The sequence below is a fragment of the Protopterus annectens genome, chromosome 14.part0 (assembly GCF_019279795.1).
Source record: "Protopterus annectens isolate FY-2018-M chromosome 14.part0, PAN1.0, whole genome shotgun sequence".
Lineage (NCBI taxonomy): Eukaryota > Metazoa > Chordata > Ceratodontiformes > Protopteridae > Protopterus > Protopterus annectens.
Genome location: NC_056748.1, coordinates 904,355,170 through 904,370,218, shown reverse-complemented (window position 1 = coordinate 904,370,218; position 15,049 = coordinate 904,355,170). Strand labels below are relative to the sequence as shown.

General features: G+C 40.2%; 1 protein-coding gene across 6 annotated transcripts in view; it reads right to left on the bottom strand.

Moving 5' to 3' along the window:
• Positions 1–15,049, bottom strand: part of IDE (insulin degrading enzyme) — a 3,524,264-nt gene that overhangs the window by 2,698,951 nt on the left and 810,264 nt on the right. For all 6 annotated transcript variants that reach the window (XM_044056694.1, XM_044056696.1, XM_044056693.1 and 3 more), the window contains one exon: positions 14,894–15,006. In XM_044056694.1, coding sequence (XP_043912629.1) covers positions 14,894–15,006 — 113 coding nt within the window. The remainder of the gene's footprint in view (positions 1–14,893; positions 15,007–15,049) is intronic.

Genomic DNA, 15,049 nt, shown 5'->3' with positions numbered 1-15,049 from the left:
GGCTGCTAGGCTCAGGGTCTGTAGGGGAGGGTGCAAAATCTGGGCCTCCTGCTGGGCAGCAGGGAAGGTGTCTGAGGAAGGCGACATTACTGTCAGACTGCGCAAAAGAGGGTACCAGTGCTGACGTGGCCAGTCTGGTGTAATCAGGATTGTCCTTGGCTTGTCCTATTTGATCTTTAGTGGAAGGCAGCGAAGAGCAGCAAGAAACAGCGATGAAGCCAAAGGTAATCTCCACAAAAAGTTTATTCAAACACACGACATAAATTTCTCCAAGTCCTTCTCTCAAACACACTACATAAATTTCTCCAAATTCTTCTCTCAAGCGCTTTCGCTCAGTGCAATACTGAGCTTTATCAAGATAAAAATGCAGGGCAGAACAACCTTATTTGTAAGTCTCTTAATGAGATCATGTGCTTCGTTAATTAAAACCAGTCAATGTGTAGCACTGTGGAATACTTCTCAAACGAGGTTAGCTTTTTAGAAGAGAAATTTTGTGAAAGGGGCTACCCGGCTAAACTAATCAAGAATTTGGTCATGGAAATTTCCGCATGTAGAGAAGAAAAATACCCACCACTTTTAGGATGCATGTTACCGCAAGTGGAAAACTTGCAATAAGAACACTCAGCAGCTAGAACAAACTAGTTACATACACACATTTTCCAGCAATTCTGACCTGATAGAGGAAACAATAACAAGGTATTGGCCAGTTCTTACATTGTATGATGATTTTTCAACAAAGGTTCCAACTAAACCCACATTTGTTAGATGCAGGGGTACTAACATGAAAGAGCTATTTGAAAGAAAAGAAATGAAGAATACCACTGGTAGTAGATCCAAGAAAGGAACTTATAAATTTGGAATGTGCAAACAATGCACTGCTATGTTGAATGATCATAGTATATACATCCCATCTAGGAAATATCTATTCCGGTCTAATGGGTATTTTAACTGCAATGCAAAATATGTTGTATATTTAGGCTCATGTATAAAATGTCAAAGTTTCTATATTGGGAAAACAGAAAGGACTCTAAAGAGAATTTATGAGCATTTCTACGATATTTCCAAGAAAAAAAGAGACCAATGCTTTTTATAAACACTCTTTGTCCTGCCCAGATATGGAAATCAAGTTCATTGTGTTAGACCAGATAACACCCGACAAGAGAGGGGGTGACTGGGAGACTAAATTGGAATATAGGGAGCTTATACGGCAACTAAGATTGGATGCAGCTAAATGGCCAGGGTTAAATGACTACACAAATTTAAGTAGTGTTTTAAAACTAAGAAGAGCTAAGTTATAGCATACAGCATTTAGTAAGAGATTATCACATTACTTATTTGTAACAAATTATTTGTATTTTAGATTTATATTTATTCTGAGTATAGGGAATATAATCTATGTAACAACGTTTGAACACTTAATACTTGATTATTATTTTTATTTTTAATTCTTGCATTTTTAACATTTGATTTTTATCTATTACTATTTATTACTCACATCATTTATTCGTGGTACCCCATTGTAATATTTATTGCACACTAAACAGTGTTATAAGAATCAATCACTACAAATGTGGTTTCATGGGACATTAACATATAACAATATTTATTTATTTATACACGAATGCTTTGTGATTTTCAAATGACATATCTTTTAAATAACATATTTTTTAACTACAACATTTAACAAAAGGTATTTTATTTAGGATTTTACGTATTTCATACAACATCTTAATTTTAAATTGGTCACCAATTAATTTTAATTGTAACTTGACTGGTTTTAATTAACGAAGTACATGATCTCATTAAGAGACTTACAAATAAGGTTGTTCTGCCCTGCATTTTTACCTTGATAAAGCTCAGTATTGCACTGAGCGAAAACGCTTGAGAGAAGGATTTGGAGAAATTTATGTTGTGTGTTTGAGAGAAGGACTTGGAGAAATTTACGTTGTGTGTTTGAATAAACTGTTTGTGGAGATTACCTTTGGCTTCATCGCTGTTTCTTGCTGCTCTTCGCTGCTTTGGATTATACTTTTCACTTGGTCTTGGTTTCAAGCTTTTTGCTGTATCTTTAGTGGAAGCTTCGATCGGAGGGACAGAGGGGGAAAGGCATAGATTGAGAGGCTTTCCCAGGTAAAGGACAGGGCATCCACTTTCCAAGCTTGGCTGTGGGGAGTTCTGGTGCAATATTTGCCAACTGACCTGCATTGTCAACTGGAGATGGCATACTTTGATTGCTATGTAAAATAGGAAAGTGAGTGCCATTTTCTCTCTTATGTAATACCTCAAGTTTAATGCTGTTAACTAGCTCACAAGGGTAACCTCTTGCAGTAAAAAAATTCCGTTTCCCACATTCAGTCAAAAAATCGGTGTGTTCTGAAACCATACGGGCTACTCGCGCAAACTTGCTTTTAAATTATGGCCTTCTTCTGGTGTTGTGGATGCCCACTTGAATGGTGAAGGTATGAATTTGAAAATGTAGGTTTTCAGTATACATTGGAGACATATTTCCTGTTCAGCCTATCCTTTGATACTCTTACATGTTAGTAAGCAATGTATTCCATGTCTCATGTACATGAAAATTTCAAAAACTCAACTGTATTAATTATGTATTCTAAAAATGTATGTATTAGAATGCCCTTTCCATAACATAAAAATATCATCCAAAAATCTAGCATAGGACACCCAGTTTCCCACACAAGGTCCATTGAATAAACAGTGTTCTTCCCAGAATGACGTGATGTATATGGCAAAGGTGGGGGCAACATACAGTTGTGTTTTAATACTAATTCCATAAGGGTACACCAAGTATAAGCTTAATTTGCCGTATACCCCCACATGTTTTTGCAACTGTTCTTCTAACCAATTTAACCCAATGTCAAGGGGTATTACAAAAAAGATTGTGTATGTCAATAGTCACAAATATAGCATCACAAGAAAATTCTGTTTTATTCGATATTTTCAAAAATTGCCAGGAGTCTTTACAAACTTGTTGAATATCAACTACACCTGACTTAAATTTTTCATCCAAAAATTTTACAATATAATAAGTTTTTGACTGTTTGGCATCCACAGTAGGAAGGAATGGGGGTTACTAATGTCCTTATGAGTCTTTGGGATGCCAAACATGCTTGCCACCACTGGTTTGTCATTGAGCATTAAGTCATAATCTTGCTTTGAAATACTTCCTTCGAGCCACAAGTCATTTAAAGTTGCATCTATTTTCTTATAACCAACATATATTTCATTATTTGATACTGACTCAAAGTACAGTTTTGCACCTACCATAAATGTAGATGTCCGAACAGGATAGCATCTGCAGTCCTAACAAATGGGTTGTCCTGTCGTCAGGCAGCCCATCGGTCGGCCGGATTCCAAAGTCTGGGTCTGGCCTCGGCTGGTGTCGCACTTCACCCGACGTCATCTCTGCTGGTCTTCGGGTATAAAGGCATCAGCCGACGCCATTTTCCTCAGTGTTTCTTGCCCCAGATGCCAGTTGCCCTCTTGGAAAGCTAAATTTTGGGTAAATGCCAATGTTTCCAAAAAAGGTAGAAGGCAAACACAAAAATAAGCATGTATGTACATATATACAAACAAATACACCATAAGAGATCCACCCCAGCTAGCTATTAGGAGGGTAAATACCCTAGGAGTACCACAGAGGGAAAGAGGGTGGGTAATCCTGACTGCAGATGCTATCCTGTTCGGACATCTACATTTATGGTAGGTACAAAACTGTACTATGTCCTTCAAGGATGCATCTGCAGTCCTAACAAATGGGTAGAATACCATAGCCAAACTAGGGGAGGAGGAAGAAGAATTATGGTGTAGTTAGGATCCCTTGCAAAACAGCAGTGGCAAACCCTGCTCGGGATCTAGAGTATAGAGGTAAGTTATAATGCTTGGCAAATGTATGCACGGAGGTCCAAGTAGCCGCCTCAATAATGTCCTTGGTAGCCACTCCTTGTAAGAAAGCTGTGGTAGTGGCTGTAGCCCTTGTAGAATGAGGTCTTATGTTCTGTGGAATTTGTTTTCCATGGTAGGAGTAACAGAATCTTATGCAATTTCCTATCCACTTGGAGATTGTCTGTTTGGAAATTGCTTTTCCTTCCCTTCCTGTTGCATAAGCTACTAGAAGCTGGTCAGTTTTTCTATTGCCCTTGGTTCTGTCCAGGTAGTAGCGAACTGTCTATGTACATCCAAGGTATGCAGCAGTCTTTCCCCTGTTCTGTGGATTGGGAAAGAAGGTAGGTAGGTGGATTGCCTGGTTTAGAGACACTCTGGATACCACCTTAGGCATAAATGTAGGATTAGTTCTCATGGACACTCTATCTTGATGGAAGATTAGGAAGGGTTGTACTGCCATTAAGGCCTGTAGTTCGAAACCCTTCTTGCTGAAGTAATTGCCAGTAGGAAAGCAGTTTTCCAGGATAGGTGTTGAAGATCTGCTGTTGCTGCTGGTTCGAATGGAGGGAGTGTCAATTTTTCTAGCACGAAGTTCAAGTCCCATGCTGGTAATGGTGGTTTCCTAGGAGGTTTTACATTCTTGATTCCTCTGAGGAACTGCCTGAGTAGAGGATGTGAGAAGACAGGGGGATCGAAGCTGTATTTTGCAGAAATAGCTGATGCATGTATCTTGATGGAGGAATAGGACAGGCCTGTATGGAGAAGCTCTGCCAAATACTCCAGGATGTTGGCAATATCTATCTTTGACACATCTTTACCTCTTTCAGTACTCCAAATGACAAACCTTTTCCATTTTCCTGCATAGTTCCTTCTTGTTGAACGTCTGCGGGCCTCAAGGATAATGTCTTTAACCCTTTGGGATAAATCTGGGTTAGTTGCTCTTATGTAATGTTCCAGGCAGCCAGTTGCAGAGTTTTCAGGTTTGGATGCATGATGTTGTAGTCGCTCTGAGTTAACATCAAAGGAATCAGGGGTAGTGTCCACGTTTCCCCCCGAGACATGCTCCTCAGTAATGGGTACCAATGTTGTCTTGGCCAATTTGGAGCTATCAGAATTATCCTTGGACGTTCCTCTTTGATTTTCAGTAGTACCTTGTGCATCAAAGGAAGAGGTGGAAATGCATATGCTGTCAGGCCTTTCCAACTGAAGGATAGAGAGTCCACCTTCCACGCAAGTGTGTGGTATGTCCCTGTGCAGAATTTCTTGAACTGGTGATTGAGTGGGGATGCGAATAGGTCTATTTGTGGCATTCCCCATTTCTTTGTGATGGCCTTGAAGATGTCCGGGTGTAGCATCCATTCGTGAGCATCCCAGGTAGTTCTGCTTAACATGTCTGCTAGGGTGTTTTCTTTTCCCGGTACGAATATTGCCTGTAACTGAATGTTGTAGCTCAGAGCCATATTCCATAAGTCCAGAGCCATTCGGCATAGGGGGTATGAATGAGTGCCTCCCTGTTTGTTGATGTACCACATGACTGTGGTGTTGTCTGTCCTTATCATTAATTGGCCTTCTTTGAGGAATGGTCTGAAATTCTGGATTGCTAGTTTTACTGCCAGCATTTCTTTTTGATTTATGTGCAGGTGCAGCTGATCTGGAGTCCATAATCCTTGAATGCATCTGTCCAGCATGTGGGCCCCCCAACCTAGGTCTGAGGCGTCCGTTGTGATGGTTTGGCTTGCTTGAATGTTGTGGAAGGGCAAACCTGGGTTTGACTGGCATGCTTGAGCCCACCATAGGAACTCTTGTTTCAGGCATGGGATTAGTGGTATTTCGGTTTCTAAGCTGTGCCTGTGTTGAGACCATAAATTCTTTAGGTACCACTGTAGCTTTCTCATATGCAGTCTGGCATGGGGGACCAGGATTATGCATGATGCCATGAAGCCCAGGATTATGCATGATGCCATGAAGTCCAAGGCCTGCAGTACTTTCCTTGCTGTTAGTTTGTTCTGCTTTGTTAATGCCAAGAAGTAAAGAGGGAGTTGTTCTTGTTTTTCTGCAGTTAGGAATGCCATCTGTTTTACTGTATCCAATTCTGCACCCAAGAATGTTCTTGTTTGGGATGGTATCAGTCTTGACTTTTTTAAATTGACTGTGTATCCCAGGGCTTGTAGTAAGCAAATGACTCTTTGTAAGTCTTGTGTCAGCTTGGTTTTGTTGTCCGCTTGTATCAGGCAGTCGTCCAGGTATGGATAAATTTGGATTCCCTGTAGCCTGCAATGAGCGATTACTGATGCCAGGCATTTTGTGAATACTCTGGGCGCAGTAGATAAGCCAAAGGGCAATGCTGAGAATTGATAATGCTCTGATCCTGCAAGAAATCTGAGGTATCTTCTGCAATTTGGTCGTATGGGGACGTGCAGGTATGCCTCCTTGAGATCTAGAGTTACCAGCCAACACTCCTTGCCCAGCATGGGAAGAAGTTGCTGTAGGGTCAGCATTTTGAATTTTGGAACAATGATGAATGTGTTTAAAGCAGACAGGTCGAGAATAGGTCTCCAACCTTTCTCTTTTCTTGGTACTAGGAAGAGTCTGGAGTAAAATCCTTTGCCCTGTTCTGTAGGTGGTACCCTTTCCACAGCTCTCATCTTTGTTAATTGAGCTATCTGTCTTAGAGCTTCTGTTTTTTGATTTGGTGGTAGGTTTGGCATTCCTCTTTTTACAGGTAAGGTGTGGAAATGAAACCTGTAGCCTTGGTCTATAGTTTGCAAAATCCACTTGTCTCTTGTGATATAGTGCCAATTTTTTGAAAATAAGGCTAACTTTCCGCCTAAGGGTGCTGCTTTTTGTTCCCTGGTAGGCGGTGTCAGAGCCAAGTCACTGTGATTGTCCTGTTGCAGTGGCAGTGGTTGTGTCTGTGCCTCGCTGGTTATTGCCTTGCCACTGGCGTCCTCTGTAGGCACCTCCTCTGGATTGATTTCTGCCTCTGGAACGTCTATTCCTGCATCTCTGAGATTTAGAGGAGTCTGGAAAGGACCAATTTTTGGAAGGCCAGTTCCTGCTAAACCTTGGGGGCTGAACCTGTAAGAAATCTTTAACTGTTTGCACAGATTTTGCCTTTTCTTCCATTTTCTTCATTACTTGCTGGGCAGGAGAACCAAATAGACTGACCTTATCCATAGGAGCATCTAATAGCTTTGCTTTAACATGATCCGGCAAGACCTGTTCTTTCAACCATGCATGCCTTCTTATAACTGTGCCAGTCATGGCTGATCTAAATGAAGCCTCCAGTGCATCATAGCCACATGGTTACTAACCTGCTGAATGTTATTCACCATTTCTAAAACATATTTCTTATCTAAGGAATCATCAGAGGACAGTTTCTTAGTTAACTTATCAAGCATAAACTCTTGGTATTGGATCATATGAAACTGACAGTTCAAAGCTCTAGCTGAGAGAGTAGCAGAGGTGTATACTTTTTTACCCCATCTCTCTAAGGACCTGGATTCCCTTTCAGAGGGGAGAGGGTTTTTCGCTGAGGTCGAAGCTACTGCCTTAAGCCCCTGGGAGATAGTCTCAGGATCTGCAAGGGGAGCCTTGTATAAGTGGTGATGAGTGTCCGGTACCCTGTAAAACCTATCGGGCTTGGCAGGGGCTGGAGGTAAAGTATCAGGAGCAGTGCAAACATCATTAAATGCATCATCCACAACAGGAAGAACTGGAGGTATAGCTAAGGGCCTATGTCGTGGTAAGTGTAGAAAGGTCCTAAGCCTTTTTCTTGAATCTGAGAAATCTTGTCCCTGCCATTGGAATTGCTCTCTCATGGCATGTAAGGTTTCCCCAAAGGAAAATTCCTCTGGTGGAGAGGTAGAAGGTATAGATTCTTCAGCATCGGAATCTTCATAAGTAGAAAAAGGAGCCTCTGGATGGTCTGTATTGTCTGATTCATCAGAAGAGTCATCTGAGGACACTGGCTCAGGGGGCTCTGCTCTAGGTCTCTTTTCTGGAGGTTGAGAGGCCCTGTCTGGGTGAGATTGGGATCCCCTTATTAAAGAGATGAGATCCTCTGCCAGAGTAAGCATTTGGGAACTGGAACTGGGCCTGTGAAAGGGGGGCTTAACAGGCACAGACTTAGCAGTTTTGGCTGCTTTAGCCCTGGCAAAGGCCTTTATAGACATGGCTGCAGGAGGCCTAGCAGCACCACGTGCTGGGGTAGAGACATCCAAAGGGATGGTGTCCGATAATTCTAGAGGAACCACATTAGTAGGCAAAACTTCAGAGGCTGATTCAACTAGGGTAGCAGGAGCCTCGGTAGTAGTCATGGATTCGGCTGAAGATTGACCCATTTGCTCGGTTTCGGCCGAAACCGAGACACTCACGGTTTGCTTAACCGTGGTTTCGGCCGAAACCGCGGACCGCAAGTGTCGGTCTTTTTCTTTGCGTTTCTTAACAATTTGCGAAGTCGGAGGATCCGACGGCATAATGTACGCAAAATCTGAGCCGAAAAACTGTTCAGCAAACTCCGACCGACGCCTAAGCGTTCGTCGGTTGAAAGAAGCACAGGCTAAACAGGCTGCTACGTCGTGGTCTGGGCCTAAACAAGGTAAGCAGTAAGAGTGGAAATCTTTATGAGGTATTTGTTTCCCACAAGTTAAACAGTTATTCACTTTTTCTGACATTGGCTGAGGCAAGAAAGAGTCCCCAACGGGGTACTTAGCTTTTCAGAAGTCTTCGAAGTAGTATTCGGTAGTAGTAATCTCTGGATCTGACCGACCGGCACTTGCGAACAGCTTTTGCTTCGGCCATGCGGCAAGAAAGACTGAGGAAAATGGCGTCGGCTGATGCCTTTATACCCGAAGACCAGCAGAGATGACGTCGGGTGAAGTGCGACACCAGCCGAGGCCAGACCCAGACTTTGGAATCCGGCCGACCGAAGGGCTGCCTGACGACAGGACAACCCATTTGTTAGGACTGCAGATGCATCCTTGAAGGACATCCATCAGTGAATAACAAGCAATTCATTATGTTCATATAATATACACAGTTCATAACGACAAGCCCACCCCCCTTGTCAGGCTTCATAATCCTAATATTACTGTCTGTAGTTAATTCTTTAAGGTGGTCAACTTCCTGGCTACTTAAATTGCTATAAACATTATTAGACTTGGAACACTTATTAAATGCTCTAATGGCATTTTCACAACTTCTCATACATATTAATGGAAGTGTGCAATGGAGAATTACACACACTTAGATGTTTTAACTCAGTGCTTACCCTATTAATAGAATTATTGTTGTTAAGCCAAAGACATAAATTCAATTTTCTTGTAATACAGTTTTACATCAATAATAGTTTTTACCAGTCCATATGTTTTAATGGAACAAACAACAACCCTTTAGCTAACAAATCTGCATGCAGAGCACAAAGTTCCATGTCAGAATAATTGTAAATGTGAAAGTCATTTTTAGAGTTGTCAATGTGTCAATAACTTGCTGTAAACTTGAAATCAAACTCGTTTCTGTTAGCAACGACACTGTTGTTTATTCGGTCGAGCTCCCTGGTTCACAAAGTTCATTTTGTAAATTTGTCCCTGGCCATTCTGCTGGTAACTCCTGATTCTCTCTGAACGTCACACTGTTTGAGTCTAAAGGGGTCTTTGGTTTAACAACAATGATTCTATCATAAAAGTGTCTTGGAATTGTGCCACCCAACGTTAGTTCCCAGTGCCTCTATCAAGTAAAGCCACTGCAGTGATCCCCAGGGTGAACTTTCTATTTCTCATTCACTCATCTAGACTACTTTTGAAGAAGGCTAGTGAGGTGCTCTGCTTGACATGTATGAGAAGTCTCCTCCAGAGCATGGCCATTCTCTGGGTTATGAACCTGTCCCTGCAGCGTGTTCTGTTGATTGTGGTAATGAGGTTGAGATCTCTGGAGTGTGTGGTGTGGAAGGATTGGGATTTCTTTAGATGTAGCATTTCTAACAGAGCTGGGACAGACATGGCTTTGCAAGTCAAGCAGAGATCGCCTCTTAGTAGACGAGACAGAGAATAGCTGGAGTTTTCTGAGTCTGTCCATGTAGGACATGTGTTTAAGGCCTAAGATCCTCTTCGTGAGGTACTTCTGTGGTCTCTCCAGTTGTTGCAGGTGTCTAGTGAGGTACAAGCCAAATGGGGCATTATACTCCATGACTGGTCTAATGAGGGAAGAGTAGAAAGAAATGATGACCTCTCTTCCTGGATACAAAACCCTTGGTAATGGAGATGTGCCACATATGACTTTCTGACCACAATGGCAATGTGTTGGTCGAAGGAGAGGTTACTGTCAATCTGTGTCCCCAGATCTCTTATAATGCCTTCAGTGTTCAGTGGGCTCCCATTGATGTGGTAATTAGTGGGAACTGAGTTTTTCCCAAAAGGGATGACGATGCATTTTTTGGCATTAAGCTTAAGACCATGAAAAGCTTCACTTGTATCAAGATTATATTACCTCAGATGGGACTCAAACCCACAATCGCTGGCTTAGGAGGCCAATGCCTTATCCACTAGATCACTGGGCTTTTGCTATGAGTTATAAAAAATGTAAACTATGAAAGTTATTTCGTTAACAGTTAGCTAGCGCATCTTATGTTCTGAAGACCCTGAGACTAGTGAACCCAAGAAAAGCAGCTGGTCCTGATAATATTATGGGAAGGTTCTAAGAGATTGTGCTACCAAACTGTCTACTGTACTAACAGATGTAGTCAGCACATCCCTGCAACTAGCCACTGTACCCAGTTGCTTCAAAAATACGACAATCATTCCTTTACCCATGAAATCCCAAATGACAAGTCTAAATGATTACTGGCCAGTTGCACTTACATCAACAGCAATGAAACGTTTTGAGCAGCTGATCAAGAACCATATCTCTTCAAGCCTACCTGCCACACTGGATACACTACAGTTTTCTTATTCCAACTGCTGCATGGCCAGTGGAATAGCTATAGCACTTCACGAATCCTTGGCACATCTACAGAACAAGAACTGTTATGTCAGAATACTTGTTCATCAATTTTAGTTCTGCCTTTAATACTGTCACTCCCCTAAATCTGATATCGAAGCTGATCCAGTTGGCCATCAACACCCCCCTATGTAACTGGATACTGAACTTTCTCATCAACAGACCCCAAAAAGTATCTGCGAGAAATGACATTTCAATCAGTATTACACTGAGCTCAGGTGTCCCTCAGGCCTGCATCCTGAGTCCTCTGCTAGTCACCTTGTTGACGTACAACTGCATAAGCCAAGCATGAATCCACCAGAATCAAGTATGCAGATAATACCACCATCATAAGTTGTCAAAAATGGTGAGGAAACAGCCTACAGGGATGAAGTGGAGCATCGGATAGGCTGGTGCGACAGCAACAATCTGGCCTTAAATGTAGGCAAGACCAAAAAATTAATAGTGGAGTACAGGAGGACACAGGAGATGCAACAACCTCTGGAAATTAAGGGGGTAGCAGTGGAAAGGGTCAGAAATGCCATGTTCCTGGGGGTGCACATCTCAGATGACCTATCCTGGTCATCTCATATTAGCCACTTAGTGAAGAAGACACATTAGCACTTCCAACAGAAATTGAGTAAGGCAAACCTGTCTCAGTCCATCCTCAAAGCCTTCGACAGGGGGACCATCAACAGCATCCTCTCAAGTAACATCATTGTTTGGTATAGTATTTATTTATTTTACATTTGTTTTCCAGGATAGTCCGATTGGATATATGTCCATTTTCAGCGGAGGCTCGGGGAGAAAAGCTCCAAGATAATAATACATATTAACTGCAAAGCATCTGAACACAAGGCTCTCCTGGGGGTAGTCAGGACAGCAGATAGAGTTATTGGTTCCTCTCTCCCATCCATGGATAATCTGCACAAGACCAGGTGTGTGGGAAGGGCTAGGAAGATAACAGATGATCCCACTCACCCTGACCATGACATGTACTTCCACCTTTCGTCAGGCAGGCAGTATCGCAGCTTACACTGCAATACATCTAGACTGAACATGAGCTTCTTCCCTCTATCCATAAGGCTGCTGAACTTGAATGCCAGGCATGACAGTAAATAATCAGATCAATATCCCACTTGCTGTGAAGTATCATCTATAGTAATCACTCTGGAAATTGCTTCAATAACTGGTACAGTTATAGCCTGATTTCTTATGGAATTACTTCCTGAATGTGCAACAGTCAGGAGTAAGTCACCATTCCATACATGCACAATATGAACTTCAGAATATATCATACAACTGATAAATTGCAATTTCTAACCAATCATACTGTGAAGTCATAAGTCTCTGCAATGCCTACTAATATATTGTCTAATATCTTTCTGTCCAACTGTGGTAATTTATTGTGTTAATATATTGTGTTAATATTTTAATTATTACTGTATGTGCATTTACTCTTACTGTCACTCAAAAACTGTTTTCATTATTATGTCTTGCATAGGGAACAAAGCAACTAACTTCATTCAGCTGGCACTGCTGTGTATATCTGATTGACAAAGTTTACTTTGACTATACACTGCTGCTAACATCAAACATTTGTCTGCAGATGCTAATTTTCTACTACAGATTTAAGAAGGAAAAATAACATTTTATATTCCAAAACGTACTAGTGTTATAATCAAACAAACTGTTACATCCCTGTAAATGCGTTACATAGATCCAATACATCAGAAGGAAAAATACTCACTTGTATGAGAGCTTTCCAATGATAAAACTAGGTATCATGCTCCTATTTTGTGATATTGCAGAATCAATGCAAATTATGTTTACAATATTTTCACAATCTTTCAAAACAATATTAATCTACAAAACCATGCATGCAAGATAATACCAGTGGCAACACTGGGTGCCCTAATGTTTTGTACAAGGTGGGTCCATTTGTTCACCTGAGGGTTATATAACTTTTATAAAATTAATACAATTATGAAAAATACAGCCAGTAGTCATAGTTTCTTTACCAAAAATATTTTTCAGAATGTCTTCTCATAACATTCAATATTTTAATATTTTTTACTTTCACCCAAGGCTTGCATGTACCACACTTAACATGACAGAATTAGACTATTTTTGAGGTATTAATGTAAATATGGAAAAGATCTCACATTGTTCATAATATTTTGCAAACACTCCATAACTTCACTTTGGTAAATCCCATGCTGACTACGTCACCAAGCATGCTTAGCAAATATGTCAACTTACAGATGCTACCTTGCTGGCTTAGATTTAAGTATGCCTCTGTACCAGAATTTCAGAAATTAGATTTTAAAAATACTGACACATATACTTGTTTCAGGAGTACAGTGAAGTTTCCTGCAAAGATGGGTATATGCTTACAGGATACACAAAAACTCTGATTTTGCTGGATGTAAAGAGTTAATATAGTGAGCAATAACTACATTTCATCTTGATCAGTTCAGCTACTAGAGCCCCTGTGTGCCTGTTTCAGCAGACCTGGGTTCCTCCTCCATCACCTCTATGTGTTTGCTCCTTTTTGTGACCCTAGTTTACGCACTCATTTTCCACTTACTGCAAAACTCATTCCCGTTGAGATTTCAAGTCATAATTTCATCTTGCCACACTGATTCCAATTACAAAAAGCAAAGACAAGCTACATAATTATTTGGTCTATCTAGTGGACTAAAACCAACCCTTAGAAAGGTAGTTAAAAAGCTTTACATCCACATTAAAGTGCACCATACCACACTTCTTTCAAGAGTCTACCATAACCAGAGACCCTCAAAGTGAATGTTTTTCATCATTTTCTTTTACTTTTATTCACGTTTATAAGACATTGAAAATAACTTCTTTAAAAGCATGAATAATGACATTAAAATGATATGGTAATCCAACAGACTAATTTAATAGCGCCCAAAATACAATGTCACCTCAAATTTTCCCATTTCTGCAAATGTTACATACAAAATAGAGTTTCTAAACTCCTGAAACTTTTTTTTGAATAAGAGGTTGCCTTAGCAACCATTTAGGATAAATTCTTGGCAAGTTTCTTAAAAAACATTACATTTAAATCCTTTTAAACTCCTGTATCTTTCTTTTAAGACAGTAAAACTCCCACAATTAGGTGCATAATATTACCCTTCCAGGTCTAGTGGAATTAAGAGAATTACATAACTTAAATTTTTTATCAATCAATGTTTGGTAACCTTTGTATACTTATATAAAAAAAAAAAAAAAAAAAATTTCTCCACTCTGATTTAATGCGATCAGAAATGTCAGCTCTAAAAACTATGCAAAAAAACGGCAACCTCTTCCGAAAACCAACACCATACAAAGAGAGGAACCCCAAAGGAGAAGCGGTCCAAAAGTCTAAAGCTTTTATTCACAAAAGTATAAAATGAATGAACGCTGTTATAAAATCATGCGTTTTCGTCCTCCATGGACTTGATCAGATACACTCATTAAAATCAAATGTCAATTTAAATACATTCACGTCAGTACCCCAACCAATCAAGAAATCCCTTCAATTAAATCTTTAACTATTAAATCTCCATTGTTCATGTATTAATTTTCTTTAAAATACAATTCATAAAACTTATTTACAAAATTACTATGACATCTTAAAATATTTTATATTGTCACAAGTTTAAATCAAGATGTTTAATACATTGAAGGTGTCCTTTGTAGGTGTATGTTATTTTATACCTGTATATTGCCCTCTAATTGCTGTGAAATATGTCTTCATGCTCTTTATCACATATATTGACTTATGCTAGTGTTAACTTGCACAGCACAGAGCTTTGCTCAGGCCTCAACAACACAGAGCTTTGCTCAGGCCTCAACAACACAGAGCTTTGCTCAGGCTTCAACAGAGGAGGAGACCCAAGCTAACCAGCTACGGAAATATAACAAATACAAAAAAAAATCCATTTTACTTTATCATGGAAATATCCAAAAGATATTTAAAGAAAGAAAAAAAAAAACGCATGAAACTTACCCTGAGGTGCTCTTCCTGGAAAGGATTATCAGGAAATTCAGGAATGGGAACATTTTTATTTTCTACTTCCGCAAACAGTTTAACCACCAACTCCATCAATTCATCTAGAGATTCTATAAGAAAACAGGACATTTGACATTAATTTTATATAACATG